The sequence below is a fragment of the Equus asinus genome, chromosome 15 (genome assembly GCF_041296235.1).
Source record: "Equus asinus isolate D_3611 breed Donkey chromosome 15, EquAss-T2T_v2, whole genome shotgun sequence".
Taxonomy (NCBI): domain Eukaryota; kingdom Metazoa; phylum Chordata; class Mammalia; order Perissodactyla; family Equidae; genus Equus; species Equus asinus.
The window spans coordinates 28,620,502-28,643,253 of record NC_091804.1 but is presented as its reverse complement, the minus strand read 5'-3'; the positions used below and the strand labels follow the sequence as shown (position 1 = coordinate 28,643,253).

The window sequence follows — 22,752 nt, the reverse complement described above, 5'->3', positions numbered from 1 at the left end:
GTTTTTCAGGACCCGAGGTCCGTCTTATTATGACATTTCCGGAGAGGGACGGCCAGGAGCCCTAGAGGACGAACGGACTTTTTTGAGGGGAAACGCGGATGCAGACTGTCAAACAGTCGTTCCTCTGTCGCTGCCGATTTTCGCGCGCTTTGGCGCAGGGGGTTGTGGGTAGCGCGCCCAGGAGGGAGAAAGGAGTGGGGGGCTGCGACTGCGCCGCCCGCAGGGCCTGAGGGGATGTTCGAAAACGAGCCCCACGCCGAGGGGGCGGCGGTGGTCGCCGCGGCCAGGGAGGCGCTGCAGGCCCTGTGCCAGGAGCTGAACCTGGACGAGGGGAGCGCGGCCGAAGCCCTGGACGACTTCGCCGCCATCCGGGGCAACTACAGCCTAGAGGTGAGCGGCGCCGGTGGGGCGGCCGGCCCGACCCTCGCCAGGCCCCACCCCCGCCCCGCCCCCACCCCCCTATGGGCTGGGGGCAGTTCCCCACCCAGGAGGGTCGCTGCCCAGCCGGGCACCGAGGGGCGCGAAGCTGGGAGGGCCGGTGTAGACCGATCGATCCTTTTTTTTTTTTGAGGCGGGAAACTGAAGTCCGGAAAAGAAGCGGCTTGTCCCAGGTCACACGCCCCTCGGGGTCCCCTGGGCTCCAGACCAGACTCCCTGGGCCCCGCCGAGCGCCACGCACGCCGCGGTTCTGCCCTCACGTGGATAAAACACAAAGATTGCTCAGAGCCCGGAGGAGGTGCGCGCCGGGACTCCCCCGCCCCGCGCTTGACGGGTGTCGGCTCGCGTGGCTCGCGGCAGCCCCCGCGGAGGGGAAGCTGCCTGCCCGCGCTCGCAGGGCCGCTGTGGGGCCCTCGGCCTCCCGGCCCCGCCTCGCCGGGGCGGAGGTGCGGGCGGCTCCCTCCGGCGCGGGCTGCGCTGCACTCCGGTCCGAGCCGGTCCGCACGGGATGCTGCTGTCGCCGATGGGGCCGTTCGAGCCTCCTGAGGCTCAGCACGGAGTCCGGCTCCGAGTAGAGTAACTGCAGGCTGTCGTGGTTAGGCTGCCCCGACGCGCCTGTCTCCAGTCCTCGCCGCGGCCTGCGCGCGGGGCGGGCAGCGCTCGTCTGCTTTCCGGGTGCTGCTGGCCGGGCCCGGAGGGGCGGCTTGCCCGGCTCGTCCTGCTCCTGATTGTCGCATCCAGACGCGCTCAGCCCGCTCTGGGCAGAAGCGTGACGCGCTGGCTTTCGGCGCGTTGCCCCGGTGGCCTTGGGTCGGAGGCTTTCGTGGTCCCAGCGGCCTGGACCCCCCCCCCCGAGCGCTCCTCCGACTCCCCGCCCCGGGAGCAGTTATGCCGGGTCCAGGGCGTGCGGTTGGGACTGTGGAGCTGAGCGTCCAGTGTCGGCCTGGGAGGGGAGGTGCCCGAGGAGGCCCCGGTGCGTGTCCGGGGAGGACTGGGTGCCCTGGGTGCGGGACGGGGGTCGGCGGCCCTGGGCGGCCGGCCGAGGGCTGAGGGAATAAGCGAGTGAGGGAGGTTGTGCGTTGCGGCCTCCGTTGGAGACAGACTGGTGCTTGAGAGCCTGAGAACGCATTTCTGACATCCTGGGTCTCCCTGAATAAGCGTTTACTGAGAGCACATGGTGGCCGGGGAAGCAAACGGGGCATCGCTTCCAGATTCTCGAACGGGCCGAGTTTGCTCCTGCTGTGGACCTTCTCCGGCCGTTTCCTCCGCCTGGAAGGCCCCTCACCCCGCGCTCCGGGGAAGAGTAAAGAGCTAACTTTCCGGTTCGGCAGAGTTGATCAGGGCATCTGAGGTGTGTGATTCAGAAAGCACAGATGTGTGAGTTAAGATTTTGTGTTAATTCTGTCCAGAGTGGGTTTTTTTCTTTTCTTCTTTTTTTTTTTTTTTGGTGAAAGGCTCTTGGCGAAGGCATTTTCATACATCTGCTGCTTCCTGAGAACCCCCCTCCCCAGCCCTTACCCGCCCCTAGTCCACCTGACAGCCTCCTGTGCACGTTTTCCCCTTGGCCGCCCCCTCACATTTTGGTGACTTACCACTCACCAGTTTTAACTCTGTCTTTGAATCCTTCCCGGACCTCCAGTCAAAATCAGGTACTCACTACACTGTACTCTCCCAGACACTTTAATAATTCTTATGGCTTGTATCTCACCAATTAGACATGATAGCATCTGTTCCTCCTCTTACCTCTAGACCTGGAGTTCTGTGTGGTCAGAAATCATCTTTGTATTTCTAAGGCCTAGCATCAGGGAACTAGAATAAATAATATAGGTGACTTTTTTTTCTTTTTAAGGAAAAAAATCAAAGCAATACTGTATCTCCAGTATTTAAATTTTCTTTCTTAATGGTGTTTTCCTCTAGCAGCCTGTATCCAAAGGCTCCATAATACTTGGATGTTATTTCCAAACAATTCATTAATCAAGGCTTCTAAAAACATTCAACCTTAAGCTTTCCTGCCTCATTTAACGCCTTGAGCAAATAAGACCTCTCACTACTTTAGGGTAGGAACACTGGGTTTTAGCTTTATTGGTGGCACCCTTTTCTACTCATCCCTTTTGGATTATTGCAAGAAAACTTTTCATCAATCTTTTTATCCTTCTAGAGTCTGGCCTTAAAGAGGATCTGCAGAAGAGTAAATAGGAGCAGTATGATGTCGTGCTGTGAGATTTGTGTCTAATTCTTAATCCTTAAATTTCATATATAGTTCAGCAGTGAAGTCATAACATGATCCTAGCATGGAGATGTCTCAAGTCTAAAGCAGAGAATTAAGTGTTGAATTCCAAAATGTTATCTTTTTTGTAGCATTGTAAATTGAGATATCTGCTGAGATAGAGAGCCATACTTACTATTTTAAAGATTGGAGTAAATCCTCCAATTTTTACCTCACAAAAATGATAGTCTTCTTTATGTTGTACAAGATAGGTATTAATTTTTATTGTGACTCCCTTGCCATCTTTCTACTCTCTTCTTTCCTTTCTCTGCCAAACTTAAACAAAGCTAAAATGGTAGAAACTTCAGCATCAATTAAGGGCATGACTGGTGTTTTAAAATTGAGAAAGCTAATGCTAAGAAATTTTAAGAGAACTCTGTCAGTAATATTAGATTTGAGGTGTAGGTGACAGATCCATCTTTAGATTAATACTGATTTAGCATGTTACACTGGACTGAGAATAAGAAGTGTTATACCCGTTACTGCAACCAACTAAGCTCTGTGACTTTGGGCAAGTATCTTCACCTCTCGATGGCCTGTTACATACAGAATGAAAATTATACCAGTTAATTCTAAGATCTCTTGTAGTTCTAGAATTCAAGCATTTTAACGTAATGTATCCATTTTGCTGTTTGTCTTTTGCCTGCCAGGGAGAAGTTATACACTGGTTGGCATGTTCATTATATGTGGCATGCCGCAAAAGCATTATTCCTACAGTTGGAAAGGGTATCATGGAAGGAAATTGTGTTTCACTTACCAGAATACTACGTTCAGCTAAATTAAGGTAAAGCACTTTGATTTTTCAAACATTGTTTTAAGTCCTAAATTTAATTTTAGAGTTTAATTTCTCTTTATTTTAAATCATTTAACTTTATTTCATTCTAAGTTTATTATCATATAGGTATCTTTTCTCAATTCTCACATTCTTCTTCAGCCTTTCTTCCTCAAATTCTGACTTCAAACAGAGGCCTCTAACTAAATCTTTTTTATCTATAATTTTTTCATTAATTTTTTTATACCTTTTTTTGGTGAGGAAGATTGGCCCTGAGCTAACATCTGTTGCCAATCTTTCTCTTTTTTTTTTCTTCCCAAAGCCCCAGTACACAGTTGTATATCCTAGTTGTGGGTCATTCTAGCTCTTCTGTGTGGGATGCCACCACAGCATGGCCTGATGAGCAGTGCATGTCTGCGCCCAGGATCTGAACCGGCAAACCTCAGACCACTGAAGCAGAACACACAAACTTAACCACTCGGCCACAGGGCCGGCCCCATTAATTTTTTTAAATCTGGAAATAATTTCAGGCTTTCAGAAAAGTTGCGAAAATAAGAAAAGTTCAAAGAAAACCTGTGTATCCTTGACCCAGATTGATTTATTATTGACATTTTACCCCATTTTTGTCATTGACTTTTCTCTCTTAAATAATATTTTTCCTCAAATGCTTCAAAGTAAGGGGCGTACATTATAGCCCTTTACCTCTAAATACTTTGGTGTGTATTTCCTTAAATGACTACAATGCACTTATAAACTTCAGCAATATTAACATTGATCCAATAATCTGTCATCTCTAATCTAGTTTTATGAGTTGATCCAATAATATAGCATTTTTTTTTCTTCAAGTACAGTCTCTAGTCTAGGATCAAGTATTGCATCCATTTGTCAAGTCTCTTTAGCTTCTTTTGACCAGGGAAGTTTCCACAGCCTTTGTCTTTTATGACATTGATTTTTTTTTTTTTTTTTTTTTTTTTGAGGAAGATTAGCCCTGAGCTAACTACTGCCAGTCCTCCTCTTTTTTGCTGAGGAAGCCTGGCCCTCAGCTAACATTGTGCCCATCTTCCTCTACTTTATATGTGGGACACCTACCACAGGATAGTGTGCCAAGTGGTGCCATGTCTGCACCCGGGATCCGAACCGGTGAACCCTGGGCCTCCAAGAAGGGGAATGTGTGAACTTAACCACTGCACCACCAGGCCGGCCCCATGACATTGATATTTTTGAAGGATATACTCCACGACCACTTTGTCCTCCTTTTTAATAGATTTTTCCTCATTTTGGATTTGTCTCATGTTTCCTTATGATTAGATGGCAGGTTATGCATTCCCAGATGGAAAACTACATAAATGATTTTGTGTCCTGTGTATATCATGTTTGGAGGCACATGATATCCATCTTCCTCTCATTGGTGATGTTAATTTTGATCATCTGGTCAAGGTGTTGTCCTGTTTCTCTCCTGTGTGGTTAATATTTTTTCCCTTGCAAATACTAGCAATTGGTGGATCTTAGCTATAGCTTTTACTTGCTCTAGAATCAGCCGTGTGGAACTATTTGCCTGGATACAAAACAAATGAAATGGAGTGATCCAGATTGGGATAGGTGATATTATTCTCTATTTCTGGATTTTTTACCCATATCAAAACAATTTAGAGTCATTATCTCTTTGTTATCTTGGATTTCCAGGATAGAAGAGAAACAAACTTTAAATAAAGCCCTATCCAGGGAGGACAATTAAGTTTCGTTCATGCTAAATGTAAAAAATTTTGCAGATCAATTTTGGTTTCTATAAATAGAAAAATAATAAAGTCAAGACAATTTTTAAAACTTAAATAGATAATCAATTTTTGTCATTGATGATAAGAATAAAATGAAAGTATAGTTAAGATTGATGGAATTTAGGTAATTTTTTAATTGAGCGAAACTTTATCCATTGTAGTATAAAACAATCTGATCTTTTTCTATCAATATTTCTCATGACTGACAATATAAAAATTTTTAAATCTTTGTAATAATAGTTTGGGGAAACTGAACAAAAAAGGAACAACTTAAAATTTAGAGCAGTATAAACTCATGATAAAAATTTGAAATAATGAAGAGTTCTGGAGATGGATGGTGGTGATGGTTGCACAATGTGAATGTACTTAATGCCACTGAACTGTACACTTAAAAATGGTTAAAATGGTAAATTTTATATATGCTTTTACCACAATAAAAAAAAGATTTAAAAAATTTCAAATAACGCAGAAGAGTTGAAAGTAGAAAGATGTCTTCTTTTTTCACTCCCCAGAATTAACTACTATTAATAATTTACTGTTAATAAATTGTTAAAGAGAAAAAAATCTCTTTCAGTTTTTTTAAACATAAGATCATATTCTATGTATTGTCCTGCAGTTGCTTTTCTTACTTTGTATTCTGTAAATCCTTCCAAATCAGCATATGTAATTCTACCTCATTATATTTTTAATGACTCTAGGATATTTTAAGATAGAAGGATGTTTCGTATATTTAGTCAGCCCTTTTTTTTTTTTTCCTTTTTCTCCCCAAAGCCCCCCGGTACATAGTTGTATGTTCTTCGTTGTGAGTCCTTCTAGTTGTGGCATGTGGGACGCTGCCTCAGCGTGGTTGGATGAGCAGTGCCATGTCCACGCCCAGGATTCGAACCAACGAAACACTGGGCCACCTGCAGCGGAGTGCGCAAACTTAACCACTCAGCCATCGGGCCAGCCCCTAGTCAGCCCATTTTTGATAGACATTTAGGTTGTATCCAGTCCTTTGTGATTACAGACAAGTGAACATCATTGTAAATATCTATTTCAGATTAAATTCCTAAAAGTGTAGTGATGGGTCAAAAGTTGTATGCTTTTTAAATGGTAGATTGATGTAAAAAAAATTTTTAAGTGTCAGATTCTTAATTGCTAAAAGAACAGTTGACCAGCATCAACATGTTCATTCAGACAAATAAAAAAGTATTGCAAGTGACCTTGTTATTTGCATTGATTTTTAATAATTTGGGCTATTTTCAAAATGTCAACTTTAAATGTAATTTTAAATGATTGTGTAGATCTTTATAGACATGGGGAAATACCCATCAAATATTTTAGTAAATCCTACTGGAAAAGGCTATATAAATATAGGTTATAGATATACATGTAAAACTAGCAGATTTTTATTGAGTACTTACATGTGTGCCAGACACTTACTATGTACTAAGGGTTTGCATGTATTTATTCATTTAATCCTCACAGTAATTCCATGAAATAAATCTTGTTTTCCAGATAAGGTAATCAAATCACTAAGAGATTAAATTAACTCCCAGAGGTTATATGCGCCTGGTAAGGGGCAGAGCCTCCCAAGTCCATGCTGTATCACATGTGTATCTACACACAGATCTATATTAGTATGTCTCTTTTGAACTGTGTTCCTCTTCAGTTTCAGTTTGCAAAAACAAAAACTTAACCAAAACAACTTACAAATTTAAAAAAAATTTTCATGTAAAAATTTGTTTTATTATTGTGTAGTATTTTAAAAAGTAGTATCTGTTGTGCAATTTGAATTTTTAATTCATTTTAATAAAGAAGTCTGCATCTCATTGTTTTAAGTATTGAGAAGTAATTTTTCCACATTTTTTCACAAGTTTTTCAGTAACTTGTGATTTAAATCAAGATGACTTTTGTTTATTCATTATTTTTATATTATGATAGAGCCTGAGTAAAAATTTACTTCATGAAAAATTATTTTTTATATATTTTAATTGGAACATTGATGATGTTAGTTTTTTACAAAGTAATTTTCTTTTTTATCTTTGGAGTGCCATTAAAATTCAGTAGTGTGCCAATATTGGGACATATGCCCCATATTTACCATCTCTATAATTTGTTTTTGGTGTTGTGTGTGTTAAAATATACGTAACATAAAATTTACCATTTTAACCAATTTTAAATGTACAATTCAGTGGCATTAAATACATTCACGTTTTGTGCAACCATCACCACCATCCATCTCCAGAACTTTTTCATCTTCCCGAACTGGAACTCCATACCAATTAAACAGTGACTCTCCTTTTCCTCCTGCTCCTAGCCCTTGGCAACCACCGTTCTACTTTCTGTCTTTATGATTTTGACTGTTCTAGGTACTTCATGTAAGTGGAATCATACAGTATTTATCCTTTTGTGACTGGCTTATTTCACTTAGCATCATGTCTTCAGGGAAATGGGTGATTCAAAAGCTGGGGCAGACCTATTTTTTCTGAAGAACCTGGATCAGCCTATTATGCCAGAAAGTAAAGGAAGTGCACGAAAAATGTTGGGATTGTGTCCAAGGGACATAGGCTATCTTTTTTTTTTTTTTAACATTTTATTTTTCCTTTTACTCCCCAAAGCCCCCCAGTACATAGTTGTGTATTTTTAGTTGTGGGTCCTTCTAGTTGTGGCATGTGGGATGCCGCCTCAGCATGGCTTGACGAGCGGTGCCATGTCCACGCCCAGGATTCGAACCAGCAAAACCCTGGGCTGCTGAAGGAGAGCATGTGAACTTAGCTACTCTGCCACGGGACTGGCCCCTGGACATAGGCTATCTTGAAAAGCCTCATGTTGGTAGTCAAATCTGGGATAATTTGAACATTGAAATGAATAAGGACAGTAATAGATTATAACTGAATAAAATCTATGTTGATAAATAGGGAAGAAGGGAAACCTCTTCCTTACATTAGAATACCAACTAATAAATGTAGAGAATTGGTAGTTAGAAACAAATCACCATTTCAACCTCATGGTAATAATTGGTTGAGGGAAGAATCATCAGTGGATGCTAAAACGAGTGGATAGAAGTCTGGTGAGAGCAGAATATTTACGTAATTGCAGAATATCTCCCTACAAGTCACCAATTAATTACAAAGGGAAAATAGAAATTTTGAGGTGGAAAACCTGGTAGATACCACCTAAATCAAGTGCAGAGTTATCAGCAGTAATGGGACAAATGGATATGATCCTCTGAGGATATGACATCACTTATATAGTACTCTGTCAAAAATACAAAGCCTAAATCTAATAATGAGGGAAGCATGAGATTAGGGACCACAAAATAACTGGCCTGTTCTCTTCCAAAATGTTGGTGTCACGAAAGAGAGTCTGAGGAACTGTTCCAGATTAAAGGAAACTAAAAGGAAATAACATATAAATACAATGTATGCTGCTGGATTAGATCCTAGATTTGGAAATTAAAAATTGCTATAAAGAACATTATTATTGGGACAGTTGGTGAATTTTAAATTTAAATGTGAATCAGTAGTATTTTATCAGTGTAAAATTTTCTGATTTTGATAATTGCACTTGGTTAGGTAAAGACAATGTCCTCTTTCTCAGAAAATAGAAAGTGAGATATTTTTGAGTAAAGGGGCATCATATCCACACCTGACTCTCAGTTGATTCAGAAAAAAATGATGTGTATGTTAGTTAGAGTTCTCCAGAGAAGCAGAACCAATAGAATGTGTAAAAAATATATGTATCTACTTATAATATATATTATATTATGTTAGAGAATGAATGTGCACATATGTAGGGTGGAGGGCGAGGGAAAGTCATTTATTTTAAGCTATTGGCTCACACAATTGTGGAGGCTTGAAGAGTCCAAAACCTGGGGTAGGCCAGCAGGCTGGAGACCCAGGGAAGAGTTGTAGTTTTAATACAAAGGCAGTCTGCAGGCAGAAGTCCTTCTCACTTGGGAGGAGGTCAGGTTTTCTTTGTTAAGACCTTCACCTGATTGGACAAGGCCCACCTGTATCATGAAGAGTAATGTGCTGTACTCAGAATTCACTAATCTAAATGTTAATTTCATCCAAAAAAAATATTTCACAGAACCATCCAGAATAATGTTTGACCAAATGTCTGGGCACCCATACACATCTTCTTAAACCATACTTAATCCCTATGTAAAGACAATAACAAGATCATACTTTCACCTAACATGATCCCACATACAACCAAAAATGCACTAACTCTTTCCTCAAGAGAGGATGCAAAGTCCTTGGGTGATGTTTACTCTTCTCCTTGATATCCTACAATTTAAATACTATAAAGTTGGTACATAGTATGTTACAGGACAAGGGGATAAGAGAGGAAAGAATACAAAGATATTTGATGCATATATACACATACACATATTTATAATAAAACATGGAAGAAATACTCATAACAATTACAGTCCTTATTTCTTAACTGGTCACATGGTTGTAGTTGGTATTTATAACTACCTTCTTCCACTGCCCAGTCCATTTGTCCTTTGACCTCAGCAAGCACCTCAGCTGGTTATGATTCTTACCTGGTGGGGTGACCCAGACCTTCATTTCTGAAGAGTTTGGACCGTTAGTCGTCCTGCCTGAATTGCGCTGTCGTAGTTTTCCATTGACTTTAATCACAGAGCGTGGTAATACTAAGTGATGCCCTAAGGGATCTCCTGTATTCTACTCTTCTTTACCTCCATTGTGGAGTAGCAGTCCAGTTTCTCCTTGATAGTTGGGATCAGTGACTCCACCCAGCACAGGAACTCCCTTCTTTGCCTGTTGCTTTAGAGGCATAAGGAGCCCAAAGTGCCCAGATGGCAGTCTTCAGTGGATCATTGGTGTATCTCTTGGTGGAAGCATTCCTCTTTTTGGAAATAAGTCCTTTAGGCCAACAGAGCATAATGTCATGGGGTCAGGAAGCAAAAATTTTGCTGGTGGGTTACCAGGGGTAATAGTGAGTGGTGCCACTCCCATTTCCGTCCCTTGATTCCTGATTCAGAGCATATACAGCTCCCCGAAGAACCTTACCCCAGCCATGCAAGGTCTTGCCACCTAGCTGGCACTGTAACTGAGTCTTCAAAAAGTCATTCCACAGTTCTTTCAAGACAGCAGCTCCACGTTGGTAGGGAACATGGTAAGACTAGTGAATTCCATGAGCATGGGCCCATTGCCGCACTTTATTTCCTGTGAAGTAAGTTCCTTGATCAGAAGTAATGCTGTGTGGAATACCATGACAGTGCATGAGGCATTATATAAGTCCATGGAGATATACACTTTCGGCAGAAGACTAATTTTGTAGTTGTGCATTATCTATTAAAAAAAGGAAAATTGTCACACAAAGGTTATCGTGGTATGCATCTTTGTATAGATATTTGTGTCCATATCTTTGACTGACTTTTTTTTTTTTTTTTTTAAAGATTGGCACCTGAGCTAACATCTGTTGCCAGTCTTCTTTTTCTCCCCAATGTCCCCCAGTACATAGTTGTAGATCCTTCTGGTTGTGCTATGTGGAATGCCGCCTCAGCGTGATCTGACAAGTGGTGCCCTGTCCGCTCCCAGGATTCAAACCAGCGAAACTCTGGGCCACCAAAGTGGAGCATGCAAACTTAACCACTTGGCCACAGGGCTGGCCCCTCGACTTTCTTCTTAATTTAGATTCTTATAAAAGCAATTTTTGGATGAATTTGAGGATTTTTAATGCTTTTTATTCATGTTGCCAAGTTGTCCCTAGAAAGGTGAACAAATTAATACCTCTAGAACATTTCACTGTACCTTTTTGGAAGTAGTATTTTTGATTTTTTAAACAACCTTATTGGATTTTAACTCACATACTATACAGTTCATCCATTTACGTGTACAATTCAGCAGCTTTTAATATATTCATGTATTCACCACGATCAACTCTGGAACATTTTCATCCCCCCAAAAGAATCCTCATACCCATTAGTATTCATTCCTTATTCTCCAGCCCCCCAACCCCTATCCTTTGGCAACCACTAATCTACTTTCTGTTTCGATTGAATTATCTATTCTGGACATTTCCTATAAGTGAAATCATATAATATATGGTATTCCTTTATGATTCACTTCTTTTACTTGGTATAATATTTTCACGGTTCATCCATGTTGTAGCATGTATCCGCACTTCATTTTTTTGTGGCTGAATAATATTCCATTGTATGGATATACCACATTTTGTTTATCCATTTATTAGTTGAAGGGCATTTGAGTTGTTTCCACCTTTTGGCTATTAGGAATAATTCTGCTATGAACATTTGTTTACAAGTTTTTGTGTAGGCATATATCTTCATTTCTCTTGGGTGTATATATATGTGTATGAGTGGAATTGTTGGGTCATATGGTAACTCTGTGTTTAACCTTTTGAGGAACTGTCAGACTGTTTTCCAAAGTGACCACAGCAGTTTACATTCCCACCATCAGTGTATGAAGGTTCCATTTTATCCACATCCTTGCCAACACTTATCTGTCTTTAATATTACCTCCCTCTTAGTAGTCATGAAGTGGTATCTCATTGTGGTTTTGATTTGTATTTCCCTGATGGTTAATGATGTGGAGCATCTTTTCGTGTATTGGAGTAGTGTGTTTTTTATAATAGAATCCAAGTGAACAGAATTGTTTTAAAAGCCATGAAGTTTACTTATTTTAGTTTTAAAAATCACAATCCTAGTTTGTGATAACAATGCTATAAGTGTTTTTGTTTTCAAACACTCTGATGCACTTTGTTCCAGGTTAGGACAGCCGTTTTTAGATTTATATGAGGATGTATTAGTCAAGGCTTTTGTTTATAAAAGAGAGATACCAACTACCAACTTTGCTAACTTAAGGAGAAAAGAAATTTACTAGAAGGATATTGGATAGCTTACAAAGTCTTTAGGATGACTTGAGAAATTAAGCTTGGAAAATAGCCAGGAGTAAAAGGAGGCTGGCTACATTCCCAAAAAACATACCACAGAATCCATCTAACAAGGACACAGCTTGCATGGCCATCCCTGGACATTGCCACTGTTTTTGTTCCTAGGAGCTAAATATTGCTATTGATCCTGCTGTAAGAATTTACCACTTCCTTGCTTCTCTGCACCACCAGCTCCACATTCAAAATCTCAAGCAGATATATCTGATCAAAGATCTCAGGTTTTATACATTCACCCTAACTTCCAGTGTAGCGATCTATCTAGTAGAAGGCAAGACTCAAAAGTGGGAAATTTCCTCAGACAAAGGAAAGGATTTCACGTACTAAGCATCCCCCACCTCCAAAACAAAGTCCTATATAAGGGGCTGTAATTTGTTAGCCAAAAAAAAATTCAGTAATCTGGCAAAATTTTTTTGCTGCTGCTGCTAAGAACTTTTTTTTCCCTGCTTTTTTCCCCCCAAGTCCCCCCCAGTACATAGTTGTATATTTCGGTTGTGGGTCCTTCTAGTTGTGGCATGTGGGACGCCACCTCAGCATGGCCTGACGAGCGGTGCCATGTCCGCACCCAGGATCCAAACTGGCAAAACCCTGGGCCACTGAAGCAGAGCAAGAGAACTTAACCACTCAGCCACAGGGCCGGCCCCATGATAAGAACTTTTTAAAAAGATTCTTAGATTCTCAGATTTCAGTCAGCATGTCTGGGGTTTGAATACCTATGGACAATTAACTGATGATGTCTTCTATCACCTTTTTTTTGAAAAAAAAATTAGTTGTCACTCCGTATATAGTGTAAGACACTTAAATAAGCTTTAACACTACAAATTTTCAATCTAAGACCGTACTAACGTGGGAACATAAAAAATATACCCATAATTGGATAAGCCAAAAAGGTAGAATAATAATCTATTAAGTGATTTTCTGGGTATGTGCTACCTTCTTAGTTTATGTGTGGTGATGGAACCACATGTTAGAACACTTGAATTTTATTCCTAACCTGTAGCAGTCTGGTGCTTTGTGATCAATGTCCAGAATCCACCACTTGCAAGATTCTGTCTTTCCTCAGACTAATCTGTGACCTCATCAATCTGTTGACTAACATTTACTTTGTAATTTATGTGCAAAGCATTGTCTGTAATGCCCTAAGTGCTGTAGGCAATAAAAGAAGTAGATACTGTCACTCCCTGCATAGTAGAAGACATTTTATGTAATAACCATTGATTCAAAATCTATATTCCCATGGTAATTCTGGGAACCAAAGCAATTGCATAGTACCTGGGAGTGAGGTTTTTGGTTCTTTGTTTACTTTTTCTTTTTTTTAATAAATTTAGGCTTTTTAATAAAGATTCTTAGCTATAAATGGAATGTTTCCTTTTCCATCTTTTATATGGACTCATTTTAAAGTTGCTTTTTTCTATTTTTTTAGTTTAATACAGTTTTTTAATAAAATGAAGAAGTGGATGGACATGTCAAATATGCCACAAGAGTTTCGTGAACGTATAGAAAGGCTAGAAAGAAATTTTGAGGTGTCTACTGTAATTTTCAAAAAATTTGAGCCAATATTTTTAGATATATTTCAAAATCCATATGAAGAGCCACCAAAGTTACCACGAAGCAGGAAGCAGAGGTGAGACCCTTAATCCTTGTATAATTGACATAAAAATTATGATACAAACTTATTAAGGGAATTTGCATTTTTAAAAGTCTGCTTTTTACCAGAAGTATGCATCTGCAAAAAACTTAGATTTCTTTTTAAATCCATCTATAATTACCCATATCTGGAAGTTCAGGGTAATACTTTTACTTATTTTTCTATGTCCTGATTATTTTATGCAAATTGGAAAGGCTTAATTGTTTAAGTCCATTTAGTGAAACATAGATTGTCTTTTGTGAATGGAATTTTATATGTAATTGGACTTTACTATTTGTTATTTATATTTGCTGTTTCAGTTTAAATGACAAATGTGGAGTGATATTTCGCTATCTAGTCAGATAAAAAGTACATTTTTTTCCCCGTTTTAGGAGGATTCCTTGCAGTGTTAAGGATCTCTTTAATTTCTGTTGGACGCTCTTTGTTTATACTAAGGGTAAGGTGACAGTTTCAGTGGTTTTACATTTCTGCTATGGGAACTTGGTGCTATTTGACATGAGAGGTTTCTGGTCTTTGTGTCTTTCATTTTTTTTCTTATAAAGGTAATTTTCGTATGATTGGAGATGATTTAGTAAACTCTTATCATTTACTCCTGTGCTGCTTGGATCTGATTTTTGCCAATGCCATTATATGCCCAAATAGACGTGACTTGCTAAATCCGTCATTTAAAGGTAAGGCCTTATTTATTTTCAAAAACTGATCATTTTTAGAAAAAGAGTTTTAAAAGTTGACCATATTCTTTTCCCCCCTTGTTGCTCTTCACACCCTGCTGCACTAGGTTTACCATCTGATTTCCATACTGCCGACTTCAGGGCTTCTGAAGAGCCTCCCTGCATCATTTCTGTTCTGTGTGAACTGCATGACGGACTTCTAGTAGAAGCCAAAGGAATAAAGGAGCACTACTTTAAGCCATATATTTCAAAACTCTTTGATAGGAAGGTACTGTACTTATGATTAAATGACTCACTTTTTTTTTTAAAGCTTCAGTGCATGGTTGTGTATCCTAGTTGTTAGTTTTAATTGACTAAGATTTTTAGGAGTCAGCAGTAGCAGCCTCAAAGGGAAAAACGTTTTCAACAAGTTCTAAACATTATAGAACTCAGGGTCAAGATTCCCAGGTTTCAGCCTCTGTTGTGGTACAGAATTGTCCTATGATCTTCTGTGATGAGCAAAACTGAGCTGTTGACGAATGTGACCAGTCATATGTAGTGTCAAGTAAGTGCACTATCAGAGGCAGCCATAGGAGGTTCTGGTAAAGAATCATGAAGAAAAGAACATCAGAGTAAGCTGATAAAGAATTATGAAAAGTAGGAGGTCAGAATAAGCTAATTTACTGCCACAATTTGAATAACTGCTATTTACTAAAAGTAGGGTGATGTGTGACAACTTTAGCTTTAATTCCATATAAATAGAGCAGAAAATCCCTTACAGTTTTGTAGCCACTTGCAGGCTACCTACATGCTTTCTGGATTTTTTTTCTCAATAATTTACTTACCTATTTCTCTATTTATGAATTGGTTTGTTCCTTTGGGTCTCAATTTCTTATTTCCCCTACCTTGAGCTACTTAATCCAGTTAGGCGTTGAGTTTTCTTTTTGGTGAAAAAACAGGTTTGGATTAGGTCATCCCTATGGTCCTCCCTCTTGGCAAATATTAGGAGATTTTTCTTTGAGCATAAAGTCTTTCCTTACTGGGTGGTTCTTCTCTTATATAAACTTTTGTATTTAGTCTTATCTTTCCTCAAATATATACATATATATATATGTATGTATTTGTGTGTGTGTGTGTGTAAGTAATGGCTCCTGGTCTGTATGTTAAACATCTCCAGCGAGTAAACTCTTAAAGGAACCAAAGGATGATGTCCATTGTGCTCTGCAGAAGCAACACACTAGTGGCCCCTGGGTATGATGACCATACATCTTGGTTTGCCTCAATTATCTGGTTTTTGGCCATTTTCTTGGCATGATTATTATAGCACCTCCTTTCACTACAGAAGTATCCTGGTTTGGACGATGGTTTTCTTACCTATGGGCCACAGATGTCCTGTTTGGCCTTTGTAGGGTGTTCTTTGTTTTTCTTTTGTTCAATTTTTAATTTACATATAAAGACCTTTTATATGAAAATCTTTTAAAAATCAGAAGCTATGGCAAAACTAGGTTGGAATTTCTACATGAATTTTTACATGGGTAGCTCTTGTCAAGGTAAATCATTTCCACCTCTTTTAGGATGGAAAGTGCACTTTCTGCCCTCTTCATTTATATATGTTAAACTCTGACCCATGAAAGCATTTGAGTTTGCAAGCCTTGATATGTAGTAATCTAAGTATAATTTGCGTACACAGAAAATATTAATAACAGTGTAGTTTTTCTCTCTTACCAGCAACAGTACCTATATTCCCTTTGAATCTTTTACTTGTCTGACACATATAATCATTCCATAAATGTCCTTATCCCTTCTCCATAGACTGCTGTTTAAAATTGGGCAGCTTTCATGAGCATCACTTGGGGAATTTGTTAAAAATGCTGCCTTAGGGCTGGCCCAGTGGTGCGGCAGTTAAGTTCGAAGGTTCTGCTTCAGCAGCCTAGGGTTCACCAGTTTGGATCCCGAGTGTGGACATGGCACTGCTTGGCAAGCCATGCTATGGTAGGTGTCCCACATATAAAGCAGAGGAAGATGGGCATGGATGTTAGCTCAGGGCCAGTGTTCTTCAGCAAAAAGAGGAGGACTGACAACAGTTAGCTCAGGGCTAATCTTCCTCAAAAAAAAAAAATGCTGCCTCAGCTCAGGCCTTGAGGTCCATCAGTTTGCTTTCCTTTTTTTTTTTTTTGCTGAGAAAGGTTCTCCCTGATTTAACATCCATTGCCACTCTTCCTCTTTTTGCTTGAGGAAGGTTTTCCCTGAGCTAACATCTGTGCCACTCTTCCTCTGTTTTGTATGTGGGTTGCCACCACAGCATGGCTGACGAGTGGTATGTGTCTGCACCTGGGATCCAAACCTGCAAACCCAGGCCACCAAAGCAGAGTGCGCAAATTTAACCATTAGGCCACCAGGCTGGCCCCCAATTTTTAACAAGTTTTCCTAAGTGACTCTTATGTCACTAAAATTTGGAAACCACTGCCATAGACTAACTTCAAAGTATTCTCAAAACTTGACTTTAAGTATTTTTTAATATTTTATTTGCATGCTAAATAGGATTTACTGGTCTGAAATAAATATTTAGTAATTCTGTTTTATGTATGTGTTATTTATAACTACCAATGTGAAAATTTAGGTAAGTGTTATGTCTTTGTGTGTACGTTAATATGCTTAATTATATGATGTCACAAAATGACTTTTTCTTCCCAGATTTTGAAAGGAGACTGCCTCCTGGACCTTTCCAGTTTTACTGATAATAGGTAAGTAATCTAGCACTAAGTGGTATCTGGCATTTTATAGGCTGTCAATAATGATTTGTTGCAATTTGTAAAGTGAAACATGTCAAAGGAGCTTGAAATTCGAGTTCCTTCTGAGTTGGTGGCATTGAGTGGGTGTTGTCATTAAGCCTTGTTGTCTTTAAGTATATTTATTCTAAGAAACCATTGGCACTTAAAACAGCTGCTGTCCTGATAAACTCATGAATGGACCCAATGACTTATGTATTTGATTTTGCATTCTTTTATTAATCAAATGTTGGCAAATTCGGAATGTGCTTGTACTTCAAAGCCACTATTGTTTCTTCAGTGATCAGATCTTTATTAGGTTCAACTAGTTTTCAGATTAAGTATGTATTCTCTTTTCCTTTACTTTTCCAAGTAATTTATTGCTGTGTATATGAATGTGAAGACTATCCATAATCAGATAGGAACCTCTGATATGTTAGATGGTCAGAGTTAATAAAAACTAGAAAGTCATCAGCTTTTCCAGGCTGTGGAGTCCAAATCTATCTTCAAGTCAAGATAAATCCATTGTGTAACTTAGTTTTATTCTAGCAGCTTAAAATAATTCTCTTTTCAGCAAAGCAGTGAACAAGGAGTATGAAGAGTATGTTTTAACTGTTGGTGATTTTGATGAGAGGATCTTTTTGGGAGCAGATGCAGAAGAGGAAATTGGAACTCCTCGAAAGTTCACTGGTGATGCCCCATTAGGGAAACTGACAGCACAGGCTAATGTGGAGTGTAATCTTCAACAACACTTTGAAAAAGTAATATAACCTAGCCTGGCCTCAGTCTTGAATGATCTTTTTCTCTCTGTGTGTGATTCTACTAACAGCAGAAGCATCTTTCAAGTTAAATCTTGAGTTTCTTCTATTAACTGATATTTTTCATGAAAGCCTTTAAAGGTAATTTTTAAAACTATGACACTTAGTATTTTTAACTCATTTGTTGCTATTTTTCATATTTTGGATATGTTTTCCCAGAACGCCTGGGTTTTTCAGTAGAGTATGTCTTTTGACATAAAGAAGGATCTATGCTTTCTTACCGTTCTTTCTTTGCATCACTTTGGCCACTGTCCTGTTGCTTTGAAATTTAGTTTGCTTTCCTACCCATGACAGACTATATGCTCTTCCCAAGCTTCAGCCATATAATACTGGACTTGATTGTTAGTAGCCAAGGCTTAATTCTGTTATTTATGTGTGAAATGTGTTGGAGGATGAGGTCTAATGGAAAATTCACTGGCTTAGAAGGTAGAAAACCTAAGTTTTAGTCCAAGCTCTGCCATTAACTATGTTAGCTTTTTACCTTCTCTGTGCTTATTTCCTCATATGTAAAATGAAAATGTGTATGTTGTGTTTCAAATGAGTGTGGTGAAGATAAAATGAGGTTATAGGCAGAAAATACTTTGAAAAAGTGTTACTCAAATGTAAGGGTGTTATTAGCATAATATTGGTAAAAATTTGATGGGTAACCAGAAGAGGGGAAAAAGTAACCTACTAAATATGACAAAATAAGATGGCATATGTACTGAATTAAACACATAATGACAGGGGAAGGTAACTTTTTAATCTCACAGGTTTTTCTTCTCTGACAGAAAACATCATTTGCACCTTCTACCCCACTGACAGGACGACGATATTTACGAGAAAAAGAAGCAGTCATTACTCCTGTTGCCTCAGCTACCCAAAGTGTGAGCCGGTTACAGGGTATTGTGGCTGGACTGAAAAATGCACCAAGTGAACAACTTATAAATATTTTTGAGTAAGTACATTACTATTATTTTTCTAAGTGTCTCTTTTAAATTAGATTCTGTGTTCTACTTTTGGCATATTCAGAGTTCTTGAGATTGTAGATATACATTTGGCAAGTTTTACTATACCATTTCAGTCACAAAGTATGTTGACATAAAATCAGATAGAAGTACCTGTTAAAAATACATATATATAAATATTATTTCATAGTATTATAATAGACTTTCAAGGTTAAATCTATCTTAAAGTATATTTAACTCTGACATTCCACTTTTTTAACTACCCTTAAGTTATGCATTATTTTTTTTCTTTTTACATTAATTTTAAGTGGGTTCAATCTAACGTGCATCAAATGGGAAACTGATTACATATTGATGGTGCGACCATAAATGGAATTTTATGCAATCATTTAAGAAAAAGAGGCATGTTTCCTAGTAAAGATGGTAGGCTGAACCTAGATTAGGGAACCTTCTTTCCTAATACCTAATGAAATAGGAGAATAGTAAAAACCAGCAAACTATCAGGAGTAACCAAATGAGGAGAGAGATAGGATTTCATGCTACAAATTTCCAAAGTTGTGGTCAGGAAAGGAAATGAATGATTCTGGTATCCTCAACCCCAAGAAGTATTACTGGGGAAAGAGGGTATGTTGGTAGGATCTTGAGAATGTTCATTAATACCCCAGATGTGGAGAGAACAAATGGGCTGAATAGGCAGGTGGGTAAAAAGTCAGAGAAACCTCCCCAAGTGAAAGTCAGTAGTCACAGCACAACTATGGAAAATCTCCACGGGCCTGACATTTCCCAAGATTGCTTATTGATTTGGCGAGATATCTTCCTAGAACTAGAAGATAGCCCTTACCTAGGTATAGTGAATCCTGGAATGAGGTCATTTAACTACATCTCAGAAAAGAAAGCAAAGCCCTTGTCCTCCAATAAAAGCTGAACATAGCACCAGCTGAACCCTCCCCCTACTCCCCAAACCTTCAATCTGTAGAAAAGGTGACAGAACAATCCCAAGCCTCAGACACAGCTCAGGGTATGGTAAGCAGATTGCAAGTAAGGTAGGAAGACTTTCATGAAGATCTACCCTCATAGCATTTGGATAAATAGGTCTGGACTGAACTACCCATTTAAGCATGGAAAGTTGAAAAGAAGTGGCAAGACAACTATGCAAACGTTTTATAGCAACAAGAGAAAGGAGGGAGGAAATGTAAACTGCAAAAGACAAAGAGCCTAGAAACAAACAAGTGGGAAGATATTCCATATTCATGGGTTGGAAAGTTTAATATTGTTAAAATGTCCATACTACCCAAAGCAATCTACAGATTCAGTGCAATCCCTATCAAAATCCCAATGGCATTTTTTACAGAAATAGAAAAAAAAAATCCCAAAATTTGTGTGGAATTTCAAAGAACCTTTAATAGCCAAAACAATCTTCAGAAAGAAGAACAAAGCTGGAGGCCTCACACATCCTGACTTCAAAACATTACAAAGCCACAGTAATCAAAACAGTGTGGGATCCACATAAAGACAGACATGTAGAACGAAGGAGCAGACTAGAGAAGCCCCAAAATACACCTTCACGTACATGGTCAAATGATCTTTGACAAGGGTGCCGAGACTACACTATGGGGAAAGGATGGTCTCTTCAACAAATAATATTGGGAAAACTGGATATCCACATGCAAAAAGAATGAAGATGGACTCTTATCTTACACCATATAAAAAGTTAACACGTGGAGCCGGCCCAGTGGCGCAGCAGTTAAGTACACACATTCCACTTCAGTGGCTCAGGGTTTGCCATTTCGGATCCTGGGTGTGGACATGGCACTGCTTGACAGGCCATACTGTGGCAGGCGTCCCACATATAAAGTAGAGGAAGATGAGCACGGATGTGAGTTCAGGGCCAGTCTTCCTCAGCAAAAAGAGGAGGATTGGCAACAGTTAGCTCAGGGCTAATCTTCCTCCAAAAAAAAAAAAAGTTAACACAAAATGGATTAAAGGCCTAAACATGACACCTAAAACTATACAACTAGAAGAAAACATAAGGGAAAAACTTCACGACATTTGAATGGGCAATGATTTCTTGGATATGACACTGAAAGTAGAAGTAACAAAGGCAAAAATAAACAAGTGGGACTATCTCAAACTTAAATACTTTTGCACAGTAAAGAAAATAATCAACAGGGTGAAAAGGCAGCCTACTGGAATAGAAGAAAATAACTGCAAACCATATAACAGATAAGGAGTTAATATCCAAAGTACATAAAGAATCTAAGTCTCTAACCATAGAGGATTAGGGAGGAAAGCCATGACTCGTCTACTAGATGGATGGTTGTGCAGTCATTGAGAGTGAGTTTGTGAAGAATATGTAACATGGTACAGTGAGGGTAAACCACTCCTACAACTCAGTAACAAGAAGATTCATCTGTTTAAAAAATGGGCAAAGGACTTGAATAGACATTTCTCCAAAGAAGATATACAAATGGCCAACAAGCATATGAAAAAATTCTCAACATTACTAATCATCAGGCAAATGCAAATTAAAACCACAATGAGATATCACCTCATGCCCATTAGAATGGCCACTCTGAAAAAAACAGAAAATAACAAGTATTGGTGAATATGTGGAGAAATTGGAACCCTAGCCCACTGTTGGTGGTTTGTAAAATTGTGTAGCTTGTATGGAAAACAATATGGAAATTCCTCCTCTTAAAAATAGAATTTTTATGACCTAGAAATCCTCCTTCTGGGTATATATCCAAAAGAATTGAAAACAGGATCTCAAAGAGATATTTGTACAGCCAAGTTCACTGCAGCGTTACTCACAATAGCCAAGATGTGGAAGCAACCTCAGTGTCCATGAATGGATGAGTGAATATAGAAAATATAGTATATACATACAATGGCTACATTTATTTCCTGAAAATAGGAGAGAAAAGTACTGACAGACGTTTTGTTACAAAGATTATTTAGTAATGACAATAACAAAATTTAGCAGCACCCTATTAAACAAGAGTATGTTTAACTGCACTAGGCATTTAGTAAACTTTTTAGAAATAGGCAATTTGGACATTTATTTTAGAAGCCAAACAAAAAGTCAACTTTTTCCTTAACATGATTGCTTCAATACCAGAAGAAATACTATTCAGAACTCTGACATTATGGAATTTCAGCATAGTAACCTGAGAACAGTTTTCTTCATATGTCATTTATGTTGCCACAAAATCCATACTAAAAGCATGCGGTGATTACTAGTTGGTTCTATTTTGACATTAGATACTATGCAGAATTTATGCAAGGCCAACAATTTCAAAATTAATGCTGATTTAAACGAGACCATGAAGGAGATTCCCAGGAAAAAGGTTGCTGCCAAAAAGGAAAGATTAAGATTTAAAGCTGAATGGGAATGACTGTGCCAGAAAACTATGGAATGTGTAAAATCTGTTTTTCTTGAATCAGGTTTATTGAAGTATAATTAATATACAATAAGAATCATCCTTTTTACTTACAGTCCTATGAGACTTGACAAATGCATATGGTTGTGTAACCACCAACAACCACAATCAAGATATAGAACAGTTCCATTATGCCCCCAAATTTATGCTCCTTTGTAGTCAAACCCTATCCCATCGCCAACCTCTGGCAACCACTGATATGTTTTCTGTCCCTATAGTTTTACCTTTTCTAGAATGTCATATAAATAGAAGCGTAATATAGAAGACATTGACTCCTCTAATGTTGAAATTCCAAAA

At 39.0% G+C, this 22,752-nt stretch overlaps 1 protein-coding gene across 5 annotated transcripts in view; it reads left to right on the top strand.

The window, feature by feature from the left end:
• The first annotated feature begins 65 nt into the window (after positions 1–65).
• Positions 66–22,752, top strand: part of RBL1 (RB transcriptional corepressor like 1) — a 62,817-nt gene continuing 40,130 nt past the window's right edge. The window contains exons 1-10 of one of the 5 annotated variants that reach the window (XM_070485898.1): positions 207–390; positions 572–736; positions 3,355–3,488; positions 13,608–13,808; positions 14,204–14,268; positions 14,375–14,503; positions 14,611–14,771; positions 17,177–17,226; positions 17,825–18,011; positions 18,839–19,005. In XM_070485898.1, the coding sequence (XP_070341999.1) occupies positions 3,436–3,488; positions 13,608–13,808; positions 14,204–14,268; positions 14,375–14,503; positions 14,611–14,771; positions 17,177–17,226; positions 17,825–18,011; positions 18,839–19,005 (1,013 nt within the window). In that variant the 5' untranslated portion in view covers positions 207–390; positions 572–736; positions 3,355–3,435. Of the gene's footprint in view, positions 391–571; positions 737–1,387; positions 1,412–1,467; positions 1,790–3,354; positions 3,489–13,607; positions 13,809–14,203; positions 14,269–14,374; positions 14,504–14,610; positions 14,772–17,176; positions 17,227–17,824; positions 18,012–18,838; positions 19,006–22,752 lie in introns of those variants that run through there. The other 4 variants (XM_014847160.3, XM_014847161.3, XM_044748359.2 and 1 more) reach the window with 4 other exon arrangements.